Raw genomic sequence first — 24,957 nt, forward strand, 5'->3', positions numbered from 1 at the left:
AAAATGTAAACAAAGCGTAAAGGTGTGACGACCCCACATGTATTACATGTTACAAACCTTGGCCACAACACTTTTTAGTTTTTTAATACCATTGTGTAGGGACAGAAGAACCCATCGGAATGAATGCAGGATACGAGTCATGTACCCCACAAGCAGTGTACAGGCCCCAGAGGCCATGCATTGTCCATATGTCAGTATTCCAGGAGCGAGACTTCTTCTTTATGTTATAGCTGTCACCATACGTAGTGGCGGCGGCCATATTGGTTGCCCTTCCCGTTATCACTTTAACGAAAAATGCTTCAACTAAACAGAAAAATGTAAGGGCGTGCAGTTAGCGGACGGCGGCTGCTCCGACAATATAGTATTTGGGTGATGGTTTGGGTGGAGATTCTAGGGCTGAGAAAAAGTCACTAAAAATGCTCTACGTGGACCCTTTGGTGGGAGTAAGAGGCGTGACGTTGGGTGGCATTTGGTTTTATGCATCTTTTTACCTGTATTCTGGATGGAACTGACATCGGGGCATTCCGGCATATTCTGCCCTCCATTGGGATAGAAATCCACATCACCGATAGGACTTATGTACCCCAAACCTGCAGTGATTTAGAAAAATATTGAGATTTTTACAATCGAAAACATTTAAAAAACCTTGTATAACCCATTTGTGAGCTTCCAGGCCCCGTGTTTGTGTCCCAACACCACCCCTTACTGCACTGCGGATGCAAGAACTCCTCTTCCTACAGGAAGGCTGGAACGCCAGTCATAGATGTACTCAGCACCACACATATACAATGGGTGAGCGGGATGCAGATCAGTCTGCAACAAAGAAATTATCTACAGAAACAAAGCGAAAAGCGCACCCAACTGCAGGAGATCCTTCGCATTGGAGTGGATGACGTCAACAAATCTGGCATCTCTACTGGTTAGTCTGACAACTTCAGCCTCTCCTTCAAAGAACGGCCTGGCGGGGTCCAGGGCTGTCAATGAAAAGGAAACGTCAAACAAGATTGGTTGTAAAAGACTGATACAGAACAAAGCAAAAACAAAAGAAGAGGCATTTAGTAGGCCGAGTACGCCATGCGCCGGTCTTAAACCTTTACTATAACGGAGTAAGATGCAAGTTTAATAAATTTGGCGCACCTTTGCCTGTTTATGTGTCAGAAACTCAAATTACACCAACCATGAGCTGGTATAGCTTTGGGATATTATTCACACTGATATCTGCTGTATATTAAAATACTAGTAATTATTAGGAAATTATAGTACCGGTGTTTCTGGTGGCGCCACTTACTGATATAATATAGTGAAAGGGATTGGAGTTGTAAGCCCACGGCTGCTGTCCAGCTCTGCTGGTTTAGGACCTGTGATGACATCACCATCATTGCACCTCTAAGATGTTTGATAGATAATAGATTGCTGTGCCGCATGCGTGTCACACACAGCTCTGCTACGTGTGTGTCATACACGCACAAAGCTCTGCTACGTTTACGCTACACACACACACATCGGTGCATGTAGCTTTGCTACATGCACCGATCAAACAAACGCAGCTCTGCTACATGCGAGTCATACACAAACAGCTCTCCTACATGTGCGTTACACACACAACTCTCCTACATGTGCGCGTCACACACAACTCTGCTACATGCGTGCATCACAAACACACAGAGCTCTGCTACAAGCATGCGTGACACACACACTGAGCTCTGCTGCATGTATCACACAAACACAGCTCTGCTACATGCGCGTTACACACAGCTCTCCTACATGCACGTCACACATGAACAGCTCTCCTACATGTGCACGTCACACAAAAGCTCTGCTACATGTTCACGTCGCACACAGCTCTGCAACATGTGTGCATCACTCACAGCTCTGCTACATGTGCGCATCACACACGGCTCTACTACATGCGCGCATCACACACGGCTCTGCTACATGCACGTGTCAGTCAACAGAGCTCTGCGACATGCACGTGTGTCAAACACACTGAGCTCTGCTGCATGCATGCATCACATAAACACAGCTCTCCTACATGCGTGTCACAAACACACAGCTTTCCTAAATGCGCGAGTCACACACACAGCTCTGCAACATGTGCACATCACACACAGCTCTGTTACAGGCATGCATCACATGCACACAGAGCTTTGCTACATGCATGATTCACAGACACACAGAGCTCTGCTACAGGAGTGTGTCTCACACCCACAGAGCTCTGCTACATGCACGCATCACACACAGCTCTGCTACATGCGCATATCGCACACAGCTCTACTACAAGTACTACATGTATGCATCACACACAGCTTTGCTACATACGGATGTCACACACACAGTTCAGCTACATGCGTGCATCTCAGAGACACACAGAGCTCTGCAACATGCGTGCTTCACACACACAGCTCTGCTACTGCGCCTGTAACTGACACAGAGCTATGCTACATGCACGTGTCACACAAACACAGAGCTCTGCTACATGCATGCATTACACAAACACAGCTCTGCTACATTCACGTCACATGCAGCTCTGTTACATGCATGTCACACGCAGCTCCGCTATATGTGCGTTACACATAGCTTTGCTACATGCATGTTACACACAGCTCTGCTACATGCACGTTACCCACAAACAGTTCTCCTACATGTGTGTCACATGCACACAGCTCTCCTACATGCACGCATCACAGGCATACAGAGCTCTGCTACATGCACACATCACACACACAGCTCTGCTAAATGTGTGCATCACGCACAGCTCTACTACATGTGCACACCACACACACACAGAGCTCAGCTACATGCATGCATCACACAAATACTGCTCTGCTACATGCATGCATCACAAGGACATGCAGAGCTCTGTTACATGCGTGCGTCACACACATACACACCACACAGAGCTCTGCTACATATGCGCATCACACACAGCTCTCCTACATGCGCGCATCACTGACACACAGAGCTCTGCTAGATGCACGTGTCTCACACATGGCTCTGCTACATGTGATCATCACACACACACAGCTCTGCTACAAGCGCACATCGCACACGGCTCTACTACAAGCGTGTGACACACACACAGCTCTGCTACATACGCATGTCTCACACAGAGTTCAGCTACATGCGTGTCTCAGAGACATGCAGAGCTCAGCAACATGCGCGCTTCACAAACATACGCAGAGCTCTGTTACATGCGTTCATCACATGCCACACAGAGCTCTGCTACCTGCGCGCATCACACACACAGACAGCTCTAGAATATTGTTGCATCACATACACAGAGCTCTGCTATATGTGCCCGTCATATACAGTAATCCAATATATAACACTGATCACAGCACACACTTCACCTTCAAATATGCAGGGAAGACAGTCCTCACCAGCTGGTGCACGCTCATCAAAGATCCTGGATCCTGGATCACAATTTCAGCAGCAAAGTATGTATGAGAGCAGCACTCCGGGTGTTAAATAAAAGAATAAATCTTTATTGTGCCCACACGACGTTTCAACCCTCCATCCAAGGGAGAACTTGATAAAGACCCTTGGATGGAGGGTTGAAACGTCGTGTGGGCACAATAAAGATTTATTCTTTTATTTAACCCCTGGAGTGCTGCTCTCATACATACTTTGCCCGTCATATACACATACAAGTCTGCTACATGCACGTGTCACACACATTTCAGCTACATGTGTGTATCACACACACACAGTTCTGCTACATGCATGCGTCACACACAGTTTACCTACATGCGTGTTTCACACACACAGGTCTGCCACGTGCGCGTCTCACACACACATAGCGCTGCTACATATGCCCATCACAAACATAAACAGCTGTGCAACAGGTATAACCCCCTGGTAATGTGACCCCGGACTCCTCCCACACAGGTGACTGATCACAGGTCCTGTAAGTCCACAGCTGCTATCAGGCTCTGCATGTTTTTACAGAAGTGAAGGACCTGTGATGATGTCACTGGTATGTCATCAGGGGCGAAGGTAAGAGGCCAGGTTACTGATCACATGATGATATCATCACAGGTCTTGTAAGCATACAGCTGCTGTCAGGCTCTGCATGTTTAATGCTTTAGGATCTGAGATGATGTCACCATCATGTGATCAGGGGCGGAGCATGTAATTCACACACTCACTCACGGACAAGTGGTCGTTAGTAGTTTGATAGCCGTCGGTCTGTGTCAGGTCATGCCTCTTTCTGCTAAAGTCCTGTCCACTTTTTAGGAAAGCGTTGAGAGTGTGAAAAAATTCCAAAAAGTTGAAATTTTAGAGCGATATGCCGTGTACCAAAATTTACACCTTTTTGAAGCCAGAAAATTGGCGCAAATGACTGAGGGCTCACTCACACGGGTGTATGTCACAAGCGTATTACATGGTCCCTAAAGCCCACTGATTTCCATTGAGCCACTCACACTTGTTTTTTTATTACGCACGTGATAAAAAAACGCAGCATGTCCTATTTTGCTCCATAATACGCACCAGTATAGGCACGTGAAAAATACAAAAACACGCTCTTTAATAATTCCACCCATTACAGACTAAAGCCTATTTCCTGATGAACTTCTAATGATGAGGTGATTCTGCTGATCCCGAATAATAAGATGATTGTCAACCCCAATCTCTAATGATAATGAGATGACTCTGATGACTTCATCCCGGTTCACACAGCAAAGCTGAAAAGTGAGTTGCAGCAAAAGGAAACGTCTGGTGGGCAGTGTGAAAACTAGAATATTATGGAACATAAAAGTACAGCATCATCATAGCTGGGAACTACATAATGTCAATAAATCTCGCTTCGTTCTACTCACCAGTGATCCGATCGACGTTCCTTTGACACTTCCCTGCATATGCGGCAATATGGCATCCAAGACTATGTCCGATGAGATGAACATTAAAGGCGGGATAATTATGTACCAGCTATATAACAACCAAAGAAAATTACTGTAGAGACAAAGACCCTGACAACACCAAGAACCAAAGACCTCCACCCCCCCCCCCCCCCATCTCTCACACACACACTGCATCAAGAACCAGAGCACACTGAAAACAAGAGCACGTTGTCACACGGAGAACTTCAGAGCGCCCACGCACCACACCAAAAACTAGAGCACTCCCTGCATCAGGGTGCTCTGCAATCCACTTATAGGGCTCTCTGAACAGCTGGCCAGACTCCATCCATAACAATATCCATAGGCTAGATGATAAAAATCTGATCAGTGGGGATCTCACCACTGAGACCCAAACTTATTCTGAGCGAGCCCGCAGTGAGGAGGAGGAGAGGGGGACACAGGAATCAGTCATAAAAGTTGATTCTGGTACAACCCCTTAAAGTAACTATGGAATCAGCGGTACTGTTGTATCTTGTCTCCACCACGAAAATGGGTGGAGACCTGGGATACAGCTGTGGGAGATATACGGTACGCCCACAGCTGCTGATTAGCTGGGCTCCTGTCTGGGCACTTTGGTATGTGAGCTCCTCGATGCCGCAGGGAATCGGGTACAGGGCACTCTGCAAGCAGCGGGGTGGTTGGCCCTGACAGCAGCGTAGATGGGCGGCCAGACGGCCAGTGGGGACAGGGCAGGGAACTGTGACGGCAGTGGCCGCAGCAATACGGGGTTTTCCAGTGAGACACCTCGAGAGAAAATGGCACGGCAGGGGGCGGGCTGGACAGAGGACACAGCATTGGGGTGGTTGGCACTCACAGAAGCGGAGATGGCAGTCAGAGTCCAGAGGGGAGAAGATGGAAGCGGAGACCCAGAGCTGATGGCTGTGGGCGTCATCTGCATCTCAACACAGCTCACCCATCTCTCCACCCCTTGCTTCCAGTGGAGACAAGATACAATAGTACCAGAATCAGCTACCTACTTCCCTGCTGGGGTTTTCATCGTATTATGACACTCTTTGAGCAGGCAAGAACTTGGTGGTGGCCTGATGGTGAAATTTTTGGCCAGCACTCGTCTGGGGGGAGAAGTGGATCTCTCTCTGGATGATATGACAGAAGGGCTAAGGGAAGAAGTGATAACCAGATGCAGATTATTACCTTAGATGATCCTCAATCTCTTCCATATAATGTATTTGTGTGTTATACAAGGAAAAAGTGAATAGTCCAGAATTTCTGAAGGGGTTGTCCAATTGTAAACTCTTGATGGCCTGTCCTCAGGATACGTCATCAGTAATAGAACAGTGGGGGTCTATTGCCTGGGAAACCTGACGATCAGCTGTTTGCAATGCTGGTGTGCTTGTGTATTGAATGGTTCTTGCAGGAAGCAGACAGCTCCGTTCTCTGTGCAGTGGCCAGGCTTGGTATTACAGACCACGTTTCCAATGAAATGAATGATAACTTAGCCACTGCAGTGGGAATGGAGCTGCCTGCTTCCTGCAGAAATCCACATAGTGCATGAACGCATCAACCCAAAGAACAGCTGGACCTGGACAACAGCCCCTCACTAATCTACTCCTAATGGTCTGTCCTGAGGAAAGGCCATCAATAGTTTACAACAGGACAACCCCTTTAAGTACTTTTCCTAAACATGACTCACACTTTGCTACAAATATATATAACATCTGCTGGCTGCGTTTTGGACTATAACCTGTAGCTCAAATTTCTTTCTATGTTCAGGACTGATGAACACTGCAGAATCATCATAGGTTCCTCTCCTGTCTGTAACAATATAGTTTTTACATTGTAGCAACTTGTGGTTCTTATTTTCTTGGCAACCATCAACAGCAGCTAGGTGTCACCTGTTACTTCTCCCTACTAGTATGCACAACTCAGACCCTCCCAATATGGTGCATTACAGTGTAAGATGGGGGTCAGAAACGCTCTTTTCTCCTTAGGGAGAGCAACTATATACTATAAACTAAGTGAGGAGACTCAAATGGCCATGCACGCTCCTCTGGGTAATATGCAAATAAGGGAGATGGAATAAATCCTCCACAGTGCCACCTATTGAAAGGCAGCATTCCTTCAAGTCAAAGTCAGACTTTTTATACAAGCCTTGTTACAATGACTGGGAATTAAAAGCATAGGGCTTGTATAAAAAGTCTGACTTTGACTTGAAGGAATGCTGCCTTTCAATAGGTGGCACTGTGGAGGATTTATTCCATCTCCCTTATTTGCATATTACCCAGAGGAGCGTGCATGGCCATTTGAGTCTCCTCACTTAGTTTATAGTATATAGTTGCTTTCCCTAAGGAGAAAAGAGCGTTTCTGACCCCTGTCCCAGGCCTCTCACTAGCAAAGCCAGACTCCAACTGTACACTGATGAAGGGCAATAACCCTGAAACAGCTGTATGTACATGGAGTCTGGCTTTGCTTTTAATTCCCAGTCATTGTAACAAGGCTTGTGTGAAAAGTCTGACTTTGACTTGAAGGAATGCTGCCTTTCAATAGGTGGCGCTGTGGAGGATTTATTCCATCTCCCTTATTTAGTGTAAGATGGGAGCCCAGGTTCGAGTTTGTGCTGTAATAAGGTCTCCTATGGTTCAAATAGTTATATAATCTGGATGGTATAAGGGCGACCTCTACTAGCTGTCCCACAATACTGCAGTTTGTGTGTTTCTCTATGGACTGTTGTAGGGGACTTCCCATTGGCTGCAGAGGTCAGGTGGGAGATCTGGAGGACAAGAGATCTTTGAGAGCTGCAAGCTAGAGAACAATTCCTGTAGTACTGAGCCTTAAGAGAGACTGCATGGCCGGGAGAGAGAGCTGCCGAAGGAGTGAGAAGTCGGCTTGGGGAGAAGCGGAGGACATGTTTTGGAAAATGTGTGCCTGTGAGAGAATTACAGTGGCACAAGAAAGGAGGCAGTCAATGGTTGGGAAGCGCAGCTCCATAATGCACCAGAGCAACATCGCTAAGAGAAGAAAGCTGCAGGGACTTCTGCTGGAGAGACGCCTATAAAGGATTCACATCATCCTGCAGCTCTGAGAATCAGGGGTACCGCCAACATATGTCCAAAGAAGGTACTAAACACGCTGGAGATATGTAAGTGAGGTAGGCCCTCAGGAAAAGACTAACACGTGCGCACGGGTAGTGATTTAAAAGCAAGCCTGCCAGTAAAAGAAAGTATATTTTTGTAAGCTTGAGGTCTGCATGGTACCGATTCCTGTGTTGCCTGCCTCTACCATGACAACAGGAGATACAGTAGATCCCCATTTCGGTCCCCACAGATCCCCAGTAGATCCCCGTTTCGGTCCCCACAGATCCCCAGTAGATCCCCATTTCGGTCCCCACAGATCCCCAGTAGATCCCCACATCGGTCCTCTCTGGTGTCCTTTTGTGGGGCGGGGCACCATTATAACTTTGTTATAGGACTGCAGGTTTTCAGCATCACTCACCTCCAAGAAGCTCAGGGCTCGCGCCAGCTGTCTCCCTACATAGCGCAAAATGCTTACAGCTTGAGCATAAAAGGTGAGGGACCCGCTGCTCCAGTCCAGGGCGACGCAGTTCACATTTTGATGTGTTGTGAGTTCCTGCAAGACAAAGATGAAGAACGAGAAGGATGAATCCGGATGAAGAGGCGCAAAAACCTGTCTGTTTCTGCACACATGGCTGGACCTAAAACGATCTCCAGATTCACCAAATGGCGCAATAAGGGACAGCTAAATGGGAGGGGCCATGTGACGAGTCACAACCGCCAACCCCTCAATAATCGTGGCTCAATTTCATTTTGTATTAGCGCATGTAAAAAAAAAAAATAATGTATCAGAAATGTAGAAAGCTCCATATTGACCAAATCGTCACGCTACGCCGTTAGAATAGCGTGCCTACACGACTGGCGTAGAATGTGGTTCATCCACTTAGCACTGCAGTGGCCGTAATATGCAAATACCGTACGGACTCTCATTTGCCGGTTGCTACATCTTTAGTTTCCACTTCGAGCTAATGTCACAGGTAGTCAGGTGACCGCTGCAGCCAATGAGAGGCTACAGCATAACGACCCCAAACTCCTGGCATGATGGCGCTCAGGAGGTGCGATGCCAGGGGGATCAGCGACGATGCTGCAGCCTCTCCTTGCCTGCAGCTGGCACCTGACTTCCTGTAACAGCAGCTATCACAACAATCACTGGGACTACAGCAGGACTGCGGCGCCGGATCCCGGGGGCCGCGGAGGGGTGTGTACATCTAAGTTCATTATTACAGCCTTATTGGAGCGAGGCTGTCCGGGAACCCGAAAACCCATTGAATCTTCCGCTCATTGTTTATTACAGGACTATTGGAAATAATAATGAGAAATGTGCGAGAGAAGGACCATGGATTTGTCTCCACAAACAGCGCCTCCTCTGGCCATGGTTGTGTGTGGAATTGTAACTCAGCTCTGTTCACACGAACCCCAAACACCGAGACGTGAGAAGCGCAATTTATGGAAAACCGAAGCCGAATCTTCATTCAGATACTGACAGCAATTACCAATGTAATCTATATGGAAGCAAAACCTGTTCCTGCTTCCTCTAATACAGGGAGCTCCCCCTAGTGGTAACTGTATATACCTGTATACAGGGAGCTCCCCCTAGTGGTAACTGTATATACCTGTATACAGGGAGCTCCCCCTAGTGGTAACTGTATATAACTGTATACAAGGAGCTCCCCCAAGTGGAAACTGTACATACCTGTATACAGGGATCTCCCCCTAGTGGTGGGTGTATATACCTGTATACAGGGAGCTCCCCCAAGTGGTAACTGTATATACCTGTATACAGGGAGCTCCCCCTAGTGGTAACTGTATATACCTGTATACAGGGAGCTCCCCCTAGTGGTAACTGTATATACCTGTATACAGGGAGCTCCCTCTAGTGGTGGGTGTAGGCTATATATACAGTATATATAGTAAGTGCCCCCTAGTGGTAACTGTATATACTTGTATACAGGGAGCTCCCTCTAGAGGTAGGTGTAGGCTATATATACAGTATATATAGTAACTGCCCCCTAGTGGTAACTGTATATACCTGTATAAAGGGAGCTCCCCCTAGTGGTAACTGTATATACTTGTATACAGGGGGCTCCCCCTAGTGGTAACTGTACATACCTGTATACAGGGGGCTCCCCCTAGTGGTAACTGTACATACCTGTATACAGGGATCTCCCCCTAGTGGTGGGTGTATATACCTGTATACAGGGAGCTCCCCCAAGTGGTAACTGTATATACCTGTATACAGGGAGCTCCCCCTAGTGGTAACTGTATATACCTGTATACAGGGAGCTCCCCCAAGTGGTAACTGTATATACCAGTATACAGGGAGCTCCCTCTAGTGGTGGGTGTAGGCTATATATACAGTATATATAGTAAGTGCCCCCTAGTGGTAACTGTATATACTTGTATACAGGGAGCTCCCTCTAGTGGTAGGTGTAGGCTATATATACAGTATATATAGTAACTGCCCCCTAGTGGTAACTGTATATACCTGTATACAGGGAGCTCCACCTAGTGGTAACTGTATATACCTGTATACAGGGAGCTCCCCCTAGTGGTAACTGTATATACCTGTATACAGGGAGCTCCCTTTAGTGGTGAGTGTAGGCTATATACACAGTATATATAGTAAGTACCCCCCCAGTGGTAACTGTATATACCTGTATACAGGGAGCTCCCTCTAATGGTGGGTGTAGGCTATATATACAGTATATATAGTAAGTGCCCTCTAGTGGTAACTGTATATACATGTATACAGGGAGCTCCCTCTAGTGGTGCGTGTAGGCTATATATACAGTATATATAGTAAGTGCCCCCTAGTGGTAACTGTATATACTTGTATACAGGAAGCTCCCTCTAGTGGTAGGTGTAGGCTATATATACAGTATATATAGTAAGTGCCCCCTAGTGGTAACTGTATATACTTGTATACAGGAAGCTCCCTCTAGTGGTAGGTGTAGGCTATATATACAGTATATATAGTAACTGCCCCCTAGTGGTAACTGTATATACCTGTATACAGGGAGCTCCCCCTAGTGGTAACTGTATATACCTGTATACAGGGAGCTCCCCCTAGTGGTAACTGTATATACCTGTATACAGGGAGCTCCCTCTAGTGGTGAGTGTAGGCTATATATACAGTATATATAGTAAGCACCCCCCAGTGGTAACTGTATATACCTGTATACAGGGAGCTCCCTCTAGTGGTGGGTGTAGGCTATATATACAGTATATATAGTAAGTGCCCCCTAGTGGTAACTGTATATACATGTATACAGGGAGCTCCCTCTAGTGGTGGGTGTAGGCTATATATACAGTATATATAGTAAGTACCCCCTAGTGGTAACTGTATTAACCTGTATACAGGGAGCTTCCCTAGTGGTGGCTGTAGGCTATATATACAGTATATATAGTAAGTGCCCCTTCTAGTGGTAACTGTATATACTTGTATGCAGGGAGCTCTCCCTAGTGGTAACTGTATATACTTGTATACAGGGGGCTCCCCCTAGTGGTAATTGTATATACCTGTATACAGGGAGCTCCCCCTAGTGGTAACTGTATATACCTGTATACAGGGAGCTCCCTCTGGTGGTGGGTGTAGGCTATATATACAGTATATATAGTAAGTGCCCTCTAGTGGTAACTGTATATACCTGTATACAGGGAGCTCCCTCTAGTGTTGGGTGTAGGCTATATATACAGTGTATATAGTAAGTACCCCCTAGTGGTAACTGTATATACCTATATAAAGGGAGCTTCCCTAGTGGTGGCTGTAGGCTATATATACAGTATATATAGTAAGTGCCCCTTCTAGTGGTAACTGTATATACTTGTATACACGGGGCTCCCCCTAGTGGTAACTGTAAATACTTGTATGCAGGGAGCTCCCCCTAGTGGTAACTGTATATACTTGTATACAGGGGGCTCCCCCTAGTGGTAACTGTATATACCTGTATACAGGGAGCTACCCCTAGTAGTAACTGTATATACCGGTATACAGGGAGCTCCCTCTAGTGGTGGGTGTAGGCTATATATACAGTATATATAGTAAGTGCCCTCTAGTGGTAACTGTATATACCTGTATACAGGGAGCTCCCTCTAGTGTTGGGTGTAGGCTATATATACAGTGTATATAGTAAGTACCCCCTAGTGGTAACTGTATATACCTGTATAAAGGGAGCTTCCCTAGTGGTGGCTGTAGGCTATATATACAGTATATATAGTAAGTGCCCCTTCTAGTGGTAACTGTATATACTTGTATACAAGGGGCTCTCCCTAGTGGTAACTGTAAATACTTGTATGCAGAGAGCTCCCCCTAGTGGTAACTGTATATACTTGTATACAGGGGGCTCCCCCTAGTGGTAACTGTAAATACTTGTATGCAGGGAGCTCCCCCTAGTGGTAACTGTATATACTTGTATACAGGGGGCTCCCCCTAGTGGTAACTGTATATACCTGTATACAGGGAGCTCCCCCTAGTGGTAACTGTATATACCTGTATACATGGGGCTCCCCCTAGTGGTAACTGTACATACCTGTATACAGGGATCTCCCCCTAGTGGTAACTGTATATACCTGTATACAGGGAGCTCCCCCAAGTGGTAACTGTTTATACCAGTATACAGGGAGCTCCCTCTAGTGGTGGGTGTAGGCTATATATACAGTATATATAGTAAGTGCCCCTTCTAGTGGTAACTGTATATACTTGTATACAGGGGGCTTCCCCTAGTGGTAACTGTAAATACTTATATGCAGGGAGCTCCCCCTAGTGGTAACTGTATATACTTGTATACAGGGGGCTCCCCCTAGTGGTAACTGTATATACCTGTATACAGGGAGCTCCCTGTAGTGGTGGGTGTAGGCTATATATACAGTATATATAGTAAGTGCCCCCTAGTGGTAACTGTATATACTTGTATACAGGGAGCTCCCTCGGGTGTAGGCTATATATACAGTATATATAGTAAGTGCCCCCTAGTGTTAACTGTATATACCTATATACAGGGAGCTCCCTGTAGTGGTGGGTGTAGGCTATATATACAGTATATATAGTAAGTACCCCCTAGTGGTAACTGTATATACCTGTATACAGGGAGCTTCCCTAGTGGTGGCTGTAGGCTATAAATACAGTATATATAGTAAGTGCCCCTTCTAGTGGTAACTGTATATACTTGTATACAGGGCCCCCCCCTAGTGGTAACTGTATATACTTGTATACAGGGGGCTCCCCCTAGTGGTAACTGTATATACCTGTATACAGGGAGCTCCCCCTAGTGGTAACTGTATATACTGGTATACAGGGTGGGTGTAGGCTATATATACAATATATATAGTAAGTGCCCCCTAGTGGTAACTGTATATACTTGTATACAGGGAGCTCCCTCTAGTGGTGGGTGTAGGCTATATATACAGTATATATAGTTAGTGCCCCCTAGTGGTAACTGTATATACCTGTATACAGGGAGCTCCCTCTAGTGGTGGGTGTAGGCTATATATACAGTATATATAGTAAGTGCCCCCTAGTGGTAGCTGTATATACCTGTATACAGGGAGCTTCTCCTAGTGGTAACTGTATATACTTGTATACAGGGGGCTCTCCCTAGTGGTAACTGTAAATACTTGTATGCAGGGAGCTCCCCCTAGTGGTAACTGTATATACTTGTATACAGGGGGCTCCCCCTAGTGGTAACTGTAAATACTTGTATGCAGGGAGCTTCCCCTAATGGTAACTGTATATACTTGTATACAGGGGGCTCCCCCTAGTGGTAACTGTAAATACTTGTATGCAGGGAGCTCCCCCTAGTGGTAATTGCATATACCGGTATACAGGGATCTCCCCAGTGGTGGCTGTGGGCTATGTATACAGTATATATGGTAAGTGCCCCCTAGTGGTAACTGTATATACCTGTATACAGGGATCTCCACTAGTGGTGGCTGTAGGCAATATGTAAAGTATATATGGTAAGTGCCCCCAAGTAGTAACTCTATATAACTGTATACAGGGATCTCCCCCAGTGGTGGCTGTAGGCTATATATTCAATATATATGGTAAATGCCCCCTAGTGGTAACTGTATATATGGATCTCCCTCTAGTGGTAACTATATATACCTGTATACAGAGATCTCCCCCAGTGCTGGCCATACAGCATATAAAGTGCCCCCTAGTGGTTACTGTATATACCTGTACACAGGGATCTCCCCCAGTGGTGGCTGTAGGCTATATATACAGTATATATGGTAAGTGCCCCTACTGGTAACTGTATATACCTGTATACAGGGAGCTCCTCTCATGCTGGTCGTACAGTATATATAGTAAGTGCCCGCCAGTGGTAGCTGTATATACGGCTCTCCCCCTAGTGGTAACTGTATATACCTGTATACAGGGATCTTCCACAGTGGTGGCTGTAGGCTATATATACAGTATATATAGTAAGTGCCCCCTAGTGGTAACTGAATATACCTGTATACAGAGATCTACCACAGTGGTGGCTGTAAGCTATATATACAGTATATATAGTAAGTGCCCCCTAGTGGTAACTGTATATACGGATCTGACCCCTAGTGGTAACTTTCTCTCCCCGCTCTCCCCCGCCCCTCTCCATTCCCTTTACATAGCGGCAGTTCAGTACTGAACGCTTCATCAGATTCACCGGTCATACAGAGAATGTCAGCATGTAAAGGCACCGCAGGTGATGGATCACCTAGGGCGGTCACATAGGGCGGTCACATAGGGCGGTCACATAGGGCGGTCACATAGAGCGGTCACATAGGGCGGTCACATAGGGCGGTCACATAGGGCGGTCACATAGGGCGGTCACATAGAGCGGTCACATAGGGCGGTCACATAGGACGGTCACATAGGGCAGCCACATAGGGCGGTCACATAGGGCGGTCACATAGGGCGGTCACATAGGGCGGTCACATAGGGCGGTCACATAGAGCGGTCACATAGGGCGGTCACATAGGGCGGTCACATAGGGCGGTCACATAGAGCGGTCACATAGGGCGGTCACATAGGACGGTCACATAGGGCAGCCACATAGGGCGGTCACATAGGGCGGTCACATAGGGCGGTCACATAGAGCGGTCACATAGGGCGGTCACATAGGGCGGTCACATAGGGCGGTCACATAGGGCGGTCACATAGAGCGGTCACATAGAGCGGTCACATAGGGCGGTCACATAGGGCGGTCACATAGGGCGGTCACATAGGGCGGCCACATAGGGCGGTCACATAGAGCGGTCACATAGGGCGGTCACATAGGGCGGTCACATAGGGCGGTCACATAGGGCGGTCACATAGAGCGGTCACATAGGGCGGCCACATAGGGCGGTCACATAGGGCGGTCACATAGGGCGGTCACATAGGGCGGTCACATAGAGCGGTCACATAGGGCGGTCACATAGGGCGGCCACATAGGGCGGTCACATAGAGCGGTCACATAGGGCGGCCACATAGGGCGGTCAAATAGGGCGGTCACATAGGGCGGCCACATAGAGCGGTCACATAGGGCGGTCACATAGAGCGGTCACATAGGGCGGTCACATAGGGCGGTCACATAGGGCGGTCACATAGGGCGGTCACATAGGGCGGTCACATAGGGCGGTCACATAGAGCGGTCACATAGGGCGGTCACATAGGGCGGTCACATAGGGCGGCCACATAGGGCGGTCACATAGGTCGGTCACATAGGGCGGCCACATAGGGCGGTCACATAGGGCGGTCACATAGAGCGGTCACATAGGGCGGCCACATAGGGCGGTCACATAGGGCGGTCACATAGGGCGGTCACATAGGGCGGTCACATAGGGCGGCCACAAAGGACGATCACATAGGGCGGTCACATAGGGCGGTCACATAGGGCGGTCACATAGGGCGGTCACATAGGGCGGTCACATAGAGCGGTCACATAGGGCGGTCACATAGGGCGGTCACATAGGGCGGTCACATAGGGCGGTCACATAGAGCGGTCACATAGGGTGGTCACATAGGGAGGTCACATAGGGCGGTCACATAGGGCGGTCACATAGAGCGGTCACATAGGGCGGCATCACCTTCCAATGCAGATTAACTCTTGCAGTACTTGCTTGAATTAATACCGCTCATACAAACATACAGAAAGTATTTTGTCACTAATACAGACTCTTGAAAATTCGGGGGGGGGGGGGAGGTGGGGGGGGGGGTCTTCGGTGCACAAACATGCAGATTCATACAGCGAGCTCTGGGGTTGTTTCAGCAGCCAAAATATGTACCTGTGGACGAACGCACTGGCATGAATGGGTTCTATTCTCGCCATGTGGCACGCCAATAAGTCCACGTGAAGCCGGCCTTAAAGAGGCGTCCCGGTGCTTTGGGGAAACTATTGACATGGCAGAGGGACATGTGAAAAGTCTCAGCAGTGGGGTCCCTAGATAACTGCCAGAGCGAGGGGGTGGCAGCTGTCACCCGGGCGCTGTGCCCCTCCCTGCATAGACTTCAGTGCCCCCACATTTCCCCCCTGACATTTAACCCCTTCCCGCTGCAGGGTGTACATGTGCATCCTGGCTGGGCAGCAGTTCCCATGGATGGACATACAGTTACGTCCTGTGGATGGCATTGGCCTAGAAGCTGACCCCCCCCCCCATCTGACAGGCAGCCTCTGAGTGCAGCGGCGGGGACTGCTGCGGACAGTATTATCAGCGCTGTCATAGTATTGCAGAATCAAGTTCCCAGCAGGAGAACATCCACAAAATAGTAAAAAAACGTAAAAAAATGGTAAAAAAAATAACATTTTTGCGCACTCTTTGCTTAGAAAAATGTAAACCCCATTTGGTATCGTCTCGCCACGACCCTTCCAACGAGCGGGCTGATGACACTTTTCATCCTGCACAACAAACACTATAAAAAATAAGTAAAAAAAAACAGCCAAAATGCTTTTTTTGTCTATTTCACCTCCCAAGAAACTCAATAAAAGTGATCAAAAAAGCAGTATGCGCCCCAAAAAGGTCCCAGAGAAAACTACAGCTCATCGCGCAAAAGTCAAGTCCTCACAGAGCTTCATCCAGAATAAAACGTAATGGGGCTTATTCACACGAGTGCATATACGCCGCGTTTTTACGCCCGACCGTGTATATGCGACGTTCACATAGGGCGAATATACGGCGCGCAAAAATGTCGACCTGCTGAAAATAGAACAAACGCAGCTGAAATACGTTCGGCGTATATACGGCAGCGGCATCCATAGACTTCTATGGGAGCAAGGAAAAAAAGGGAGGGGGAGGCATTCATGCAGCATCCAACGCTGCGCAAAGCTTACAGGTGCCTCTATATAGGCATTGGATGCCAACCCGAGGATGTTGGCAGAGAGAGCGTTCTCCGGGGTGCGGCATTTTTTTCCCGCTAAAAACGACACTCACAGTCATACGAATGGGCAAGAAAACGCTGGCCGTGATCGTGGAAAAACGCCCATTCACGCGTATTTAAGGCGTCGGCGGGCAAACGAAAAAACGCCTACGCTCATGTGAATGAACCCTTAGAATGAAGGGATACAGAAAAATAAAAAAAATTGGAAAATTAAAAAAAGTTTATTTTATGGAAAAATCCTAAAAAATGTATAACTTTTGGTTTTGTCGTAATTGTACCAAACTGCAGAAAAAAAGACATCACGTCATTTATGCTGCATGAGTAACGCCACAAAAAAATGGCAGAACTGATAGACGGCGTCACTAAGGGGTTAATGTGAACGAAGCCGGTGGGCGTTTTACCGTATCGCGCTGGCGTATTTTTTCCCTATTTTTTCCAGTTCCTACATTTTTGCCCCTTTTCTAGAAAGTTTGTTTGCTGATCCCAGCGTGGAAATCGGAAGGGCTTGTGGTCTCCTGCATCTACTCTCCAGGCTCTCCATCGGTGGCAGTAAAACTAGCCAGCGGTGAGCAACTGGTAGTCTGCTGCCACCTAGTTCTGGAAACGGGTAATGCACATCTACTACCTCTGCTCTTTTTCTTCTATACGGAGTATAACCTATTTAGAGCCACATTTCAGTGGGTTTGGGGCGTTCTGTACCTGGCACATGTTGTTGATCCAGGGCTCCATTGCACTTTGGGTGTATCCATGAATTATGACACACGTCCTCTTGGTAAAGTCAAACCCGCAGGAGGAGAAGTGGGAGGCATTGTTGAAGTAGATTTCCTGGTGGAGAATATAAAAAAATTATGCATTAAAGGGGTTCTCTCACTTCTAGCTGTTTTCAGACAGCTCCATACATTGCGCAGTGGCACAGGTTGGTACTGCAGGCTGAATCCTATTGCAGTGAATGGGGCTCAGCCTGCAGTACTAGCCCAAGCCACTGCACAATATACAGAGCTGTCTGAAAACAGCTAGATGTGGGAGAACTGTGGTCACACAATACAGTGACCCTCCATATTCACCCCTGGCCACCCCTAGATATGTGATATGGTCAGATGTTGTTCCAGATTTTAATGAATGCATCTCATTCTCCATTCATGCACAGATTTTGGGGGCATTTCAGAGTTTTGTAGCATACCCCCGGTGCCATAATTTCCTCATTGACATCAATGGATAGAAAAATGAGGCATGGGGAACCCGCGGAGCCCTCTGAATGAATGTCCGATGCCCTCTTATACTCCTGTCTGATCTAACCTGACAACCGCAGGGATTCCCTCATTGCCTGGACACTTGCTAATCACTACAATAAGGTGAAAAGTACCACAAGGTGGCGCTACAGGCTTCGTTACCTGCGGAGGGCGATCCTTGGTGATGAGGAACCATCGGATTGGTATAGGAATCGGTACTGTGGAGAAGGGTCTCCCAGGAGTTCCACTCCACGGATAAGAACTTGAGTAAGACTCGTCCGGAGCAAAACTGATCATCCATCCTGCCGAAGGAGAGGAAGCATTTAAGATGTTATTACCAAATTGGGCGTGCTAAAGTGTTGGCACCCTCTTGTTTCTGCCAGTGGAAGGCCCCCAGTAGAGACCTAATAGTCAATACATTAGCAGCCCCCCTCCCAAAAGTACAGCTAAATAAAACAGTGTAGGACAGACCTCCAGCAGCACCCAGCAGAGAGACGATCATCACACCGCTCAGCATCATCTGCATGGACACAAACAGTCATGACTTATACATGCTGGCTGCACCGTAATAAGGCTATAATGCACCAAGCAGGACGCCACTCACCTTGCTGCTCCGTGTCACAGAAGTGGTACCTCTGCAGGCTAGTTCATTAGTTATAAAGGCTGAGAAGACGTGAGATGGGGTGGGGGAAGACGTCTTACACAATGTTTGTAGCGGTGCCAAGGCCCCGAATATCTCATCTTGGGATCTCGCGGTCCGTGTTTCTGTTACTCTTCCTTATATAAACAGAACCTTCAATGTTAGAAGATGATGGAATGAATTCCTATTCCCAAAGGGTGGCAGAGTGCCACCAACAGGTGGAGCAGGTTTGGTGCAAATGTTTTTGCAGCACATTGTCTGTGTGCCCCGTTGGTTGGGATTCTCACCGCTCTACTGCATCACTGATGAGAGTTCTCAAACTTGATGGGGGGCTAGTTTAAAAGTCACATCAGGGCAGTTGTTTTTTTGCTCCTGCTTTAGTTGGATCCAGAAGTACATTATGTTGACAAAAGTACGGGCCCGCCACCAATCCTGTGGTGTGTGAACATCAGGTATAAAGGAGAGGATCACACAGAAGATCACGGTAAAGAAACCATCAGATGCCCCCAGGTGTAGAGCTGATAATGGGGTCTGGTGGGGGGATGTCACCAGGTGTGGAGCTGATAACGGGGTCTGGTGGGAGGATGTCACCAGGTGTGGAGCTGATAACGGGGTCTGACGGGGGGGATGTCACCAGGTGTAGAGCTGACAACGGGGTCTGGTGGGAGGATGTCACCAGCTGTGGAGCTGATAACGGGGTCTGGTGGGAGTATGTCACCAGGTGTAGAGCTGACAACGGGGTCTGGCGGAGGGATGTCACCAGGTGTAAAGCTGACAATGGGGTCTGGTAGGGGGGATGTCACCAGGTGTAGAGCTGACAACGGGGTCTGGTGGGGGGAATGTCACCAGATGTAGAGCTGACAACGGGGTCTGGCGGGGGATGTCACCAGGTGTAGAGCTGACAACGGGGTCTGGTGGGGGGATGCCATCAGGTGTAAAGCTGACAACAGGGCCTGGTGGGAGGGATGTCACCAGGTGTAGATCTGACAAAGGGGTCTGGTGGAGGGATGACACCAGGTGTAGATCTGACAAAGGGGTCTGGCGGGGGGATGTCACCAGGTGTAGAGCTGACAACAGGATCTGGTGGGGGGATGTTACCAGGTGTAGATCTGACAATGGGGACTGGCGGGGGAGGAGTGTCACCAGGTGTAGAGCTGAAAACGGGGTCTGGTGGGGGGTTGTCACCAGGTATAGAGTTGACAACGGGGTCTGGTGGCTGGATGTCACGAGGTATAGAGCTGCAACGGCGTCTGGTGGGGGGATGTCATCAGATGTAGAGCTGACAACGGGGTCTGACGGGGGGATGTCACCATGGGTAGATCTGACAACGGGGTCTGGCGGGGGGATGTCACCAGGTGTAGAGCTGACAACGGGGTCTGGTGGTGGGATGTCACCAGGTGTAGAGCTGACAAATACTTCCTTTATTAGAGCCCCAGCCCTCTCATGATTGGCGCTTCTCTGTGAGGTAATTATCCCCGTCACCCCGGAGTGCAGCATAAAATCCACCAAGTTTTCTGTGGATCAGTTTCAGTGTGATTCCATATTAAATGGGAAAATCTAGTTTTCCGAGCGACTTCCAACGAGGCCGGTCATCGGTACTAGACTAGCCAGGGTCAGCCTTTCACTGATGTCTGCTTGGGACTTTCTCATGTAACGGTGTGGGGAGTATACCGAGAACAGCGTGATCAGGGAAAACATCCAGCGAAAGGGCATCCTGAAGACGGAAACAACTCATCACTGAAAGGGGTCGGAGGAGGATGTCAGGAATTGTATTGACCAACAGGCACTACTCAGTCAAGAACAGCTCAATACAACATTGGTTTGCCAGTTAACGTGTCCGAACGCACAATTCCCCGTTTCTCCGCACGGATGGTATAACAGACGACCAGTTCCAGCGCCATTGTGTCTAAGAGAAACAGAAAGGTGAGACTCCAGCGGGCAAAAGAGCACAAAATTTGTATCACTGAGCAACGGAAAAACATCTCTCGGTCAGATGGATCCAGATTTCTGTTGCACCCTATGAAGGGTCGAACATTGATTTGCAGGAATTCTGCTATCCAATAGGTGGCGCTGCAGAGGTATTGTTCCATCTCCCTTATTTGCATATATTACCCAGAGGAGCATGCATGGCCTTATAAGTCTCCTCATTCACCTCTTAGGTGCTCTCCTTAAGGAGTGATGTTACTCCTCCCGACTCTGTCTATAGGCCTCTCACCAGCCAAGCCAGAATCCTACTGCACACTGATAAGGGGCAAAAGCCCCGGAACAGCTGTCTGTGTACGGATTCTGGCTTGGGTTTCAATCCTCAATCATTGTTTCAAAGACCTGTTATAAAGGGTTAGGCATTGATTTGCAGGAATGTTACCATCCAGTAGGTGGCGCTGCAGAGGTATTGTTCCATCTTCCTTATTTGCACAAATAGCACAGCAACATTAACCGTCTCTCATTCCCCAAGAGGGCAAGACAGCAGAACCTAAAGGCAGAACCGCATGTTGTGGATAAGCGCAGTCACAGTCCACCCAATGACTGAGAACTAAAATAAAGCTGTAGCAATACCAGTGCAGCGTGCTAGAGGGAGCTACGGATGGGGAGAGTGGCGGTAGGTAACTTGGAGCACGGTGGTTATCATCAACACTTTCCTTCACCAATGCATCTGCAGCCGGTGAAATGGAGGTTTATGCTTTTTACTGTAAATGATAAATCGTGACGCCAGTGCCGTGTAGCAGAATTATGGAATCATCAGCAATAATGCAGAAGCAGAGAGTAAGGTTCACTTTTACTAATACTTGTTGATATATGCTAATTTACAACTTTCATAAAGGCATATTTACATGGAGACTAGTATGGTGTGTCCCGCCGCAATTCCCCAATAATAAGATGACTTATGGGATTTTGTGTTGCACCTCCCAATCTGGCAGCAGCAGCGTCCCCGCAATCACTTGCTTGTAATTTAGGCTGCTGCAGCATTCTCTCTGCTCGCCTGCTCTGTGTGCTGACTCATCAGCAGCTTAGGCAGCCTCCTCACACACACCCTGCCTATGAGGGTCTCTCTCAGCAGGACCTTCCATCGCTTAGGCAACCAATCCTTCAATTCTCCATTTGGCAGACTGACCAATAAGAAAAATCACTGCCGACAACTAATAGCAAGGGTCTATCATACCCGGTTGCTAGATAGACTTCCTTACTCCTCAGGGGCAATGCTTTAACACATTCCTGGACCTGGGGTAAGTGTCAAAATTACATCAGTTTCTCATAGAGATTTGTAGTGCCCTTCTGGGTCACTACACCAGTCCTTACCTCCCAAATTTAAGAAATAGCAAAGCCATGGTGGATTGGAGGTACCACGGCAAATGTTTGCATTTGGCCATGTCTCTAACCTCAAGACTACAGGAGAAAAGCGGTCTTGTCCTTTAGTTTCACAAGATCAGGTTGTTACACGCATGGCTGCCATCAGGAATTTCCAGACCCTATACAGTTCGAATGTAGGCCCCCTAGACCCCCAATGTCAGGAGGTAGACCCAAGTTGACTGGATTTATGTGTAGCAGAAAGTGGAGTGTACAAGGTGACTTTGTGGGGTGAATTTGAGAGTGTTCTTGGTCGGGCACAAAGTTGAAATGGAGGAAGGAGGCAGAAGAAAAGAATTTCACAAGAGCTCTACACGAGTCTTGCACACAGAGTTTTACTTTCCGCAGTTGTTTTCTGTCGAGATTTTTGTCTGAATCTTCAAAGTAGTAATCCCAAAAGAATCATTAGTCAGATGGGAGGTGGGCAGGAGAGAGGTCTATAGGAGACATTCAGCAGAAGCTGCTGCCTTTACAGAGCAGATGGCAGCCTTGGGACATCCCTGACCTCCCTCCTACTGTACAGTCTGATGTAATGTAAGTCTCATTCTCCTCGTTCATCTGCTGCCCATTCGTGGTCCTCCATTGGTTGTCAGTATCCCCTACTGCAGATGTCTTTTCTCTGCCTCCCACACAAACCATTTAGCTTGTGCATCGCACAAATATGTGGAAGAAGGAAGAAGTTCGCCTCAGACACGTAAAGATCCAAGAGGGATGAATTCATGTAGGATATACGGTAAGCTCCTATAATAGACTGTTACGGAGTGAGTGAGGCGGAGCTGCAATACCAGACACAAAGCCAAATAAGAGCAATATCAATCTGGTAAAACTACAAAGGGGCCGTACTGCCCCGATGAACCCTCCTCCTCTTTTACTCTCTTAAAGGAGGTCTGGCCGCAGTTTTGTTGTCTCCCACAGTTGTGTTGCTCTTATATTATACTAGCTGATATGCCTAGCTTCGCTCAAGTTAATTTAGTTCACCTGTTTGCACGGAAAATGCTATGAAGTGGTGGTTACTTCAGAGGAACCGAGGAATAAAATATATAAACACATAGAGGAGCATTAGATTCTCCTCAGGCTGCATGTACTGATGTCCCTCTGCAGAATGTGCCACCCCTCCCACTATCCTCACTTTTTACCCGTAAAGGTAACGCCTTTTTATTATTATTTACTTAGATTCTCCTCAGTAAATGCACATAGAGGTGAGGTAGATTGTCCTCAGTATATACACATAGAGGTGAGGTATATTCTCCTCTGTATATACAGATAGAGGTGAGGTAGATTCTCCTCAGTATATACACATAGAGGTGAGGTAGATTCTCCTCAGTATATACACATAGAGGTGAGGTAGATTCTCCTCAGTATATACACATAGAGGTGAGGTAGATTCTCCTCAGTATATACGCATACAGGTGAGGTAGATTCTCCTCAGTATATACACATAGAGGTGAGGTATATTCTCCTTAGTATATACACAGAGGTGAGGTACATTCTCCTCCGTATATACACATAGAGGTGAGGTAGATTCTCCTCCATATATACACATAGAGGTGAGGTACATTCTCCTCCATATATACACATAGAGGTGAGGGAGATTCTCTTCAGTATATACACATAAAAGGTGAGGTAGATTCTCCTCAGTATATACACATAGAGGCGAGGTAGATTCTCCTCAGTATATACACATAGAGGTGAGGTAGATTCTCCTCAGTATACACACATAGAGGTGAGGTAGATTCTCCTCAGTATACAAATCATTTCCCTAGGCTTTATGGTTTCTTAGAAGAGAACTCTCTCATGTATCGTGGATTTGCACGCAAATTTTTGCGCTTAGAATTGAATATTGAAGTTGTGACCCCTTTACTTTTCTGATTTAGGATCTAAGGATGGTCGTGTCAAATTTCAAGTTTGTACGACACCCGGAAGTTAGAGAATTAGATTAGGTACATAGCATATGGGGGTCACTTACTTTTGTACTTAAAATTGAATATTCAAGTTGTGACCCGTTTACTTTCCTATTTAGGACCTACAGACTGGTTGTGGCAAATTTCAAGATTGCATGACACTGGGACTTTGGAGAATTAGTTGTGAGTCAGTCAGTGAAGGCTTTCGTTTTTATATATATATATATATATATATATATATATATATATATATATACACATATATATACACACACACATATATATAGATGCAGAAGAAAGAGAAGATTTAATCCGTCTCGTAGAGCGATGTTCAGTGTCCGATGGCCTTTCCATAATAGTTGTGAGCAATTAGTGGATTAATCAGTTTGTGTTGGGATCAGGCCGATTTCACACAAATGATCATGAATCTGGACGGTTGATGCCGACTACTATTAAAGTCAACGGCAGTAAAAATCGAGCTCATCAGTTTGCTCTCTAGAAGATCCCCAATGCAGCCAAAGCACGTTAAAAACGCTTCACTAAAACGCTTGTCTGAGAAGCCCCATTGAAAAGAA

At 47.2% G+C, this 24,957-nt stretch overlaps 1 protein-coding gene across 1 annotated transcript in view; it reads right to left on the reverse strand.

The window, feature by feature from the left end:
• LOC136626386 (inactive pancreatic lipase-related protein 1-like) overlaps window positions 1-19,268 on the reverse strand; it is a 34,002-nt gene extending 14,734 nt beyond the window's left edge. The window contains exons 1-8 of the mRNA XM_066601385.1: window positions 19,101-19,268; window positions 18,968-19,016; window positions 18,659-18,798; window positions 17,967-18,092; window positions 8,352-8,486; window positions 4,821-4,929; window positions 858-974; window positions 492-590 (exon numbers count right to left, since the gene is read on the reverse strand). Of these exons, the coding sequence (XP_066457482.1) occupies window positions 492-590; window positions 858-974; window positions 4,821-4,929; window positions 8,352-8,486; window positions 17,967-18,092; window positions 18,659-18,798; window positions 18,968-19,016 (775 nt within the window). The 5' untranslated portion in view covers window positions 19,101-19,268. The remainder of the gene's footprint in view (window positions 1-491; window positions 591-857; window positions 975-4,820; window positions 4,930-8,351; window positions 8,487-17,966; window positions 18,093-18,658; window positions 18,799-18,967; window positions 19,017-19,100) is intronic.
• Window positions 19,269-24,957: the final 5,689 nt, after the last annotated feature.

The sequence above is a fragment of the Eleutherodactylus coqui genome, chromosome 4, assembly GCF_035609145.1.
Source record: "Eleutherodactylus coqui strain aEleCoq1 chromosome 4, aEleCoq1.hap1, whole genome shotgun sequence".
Lineage (NCBI taxonomy): Eukaryota > Metazoa > Chordata > Amphibia > Anura > Eleutherodactylidae > Eleutherodactylus > Eleutherodactylus coqui.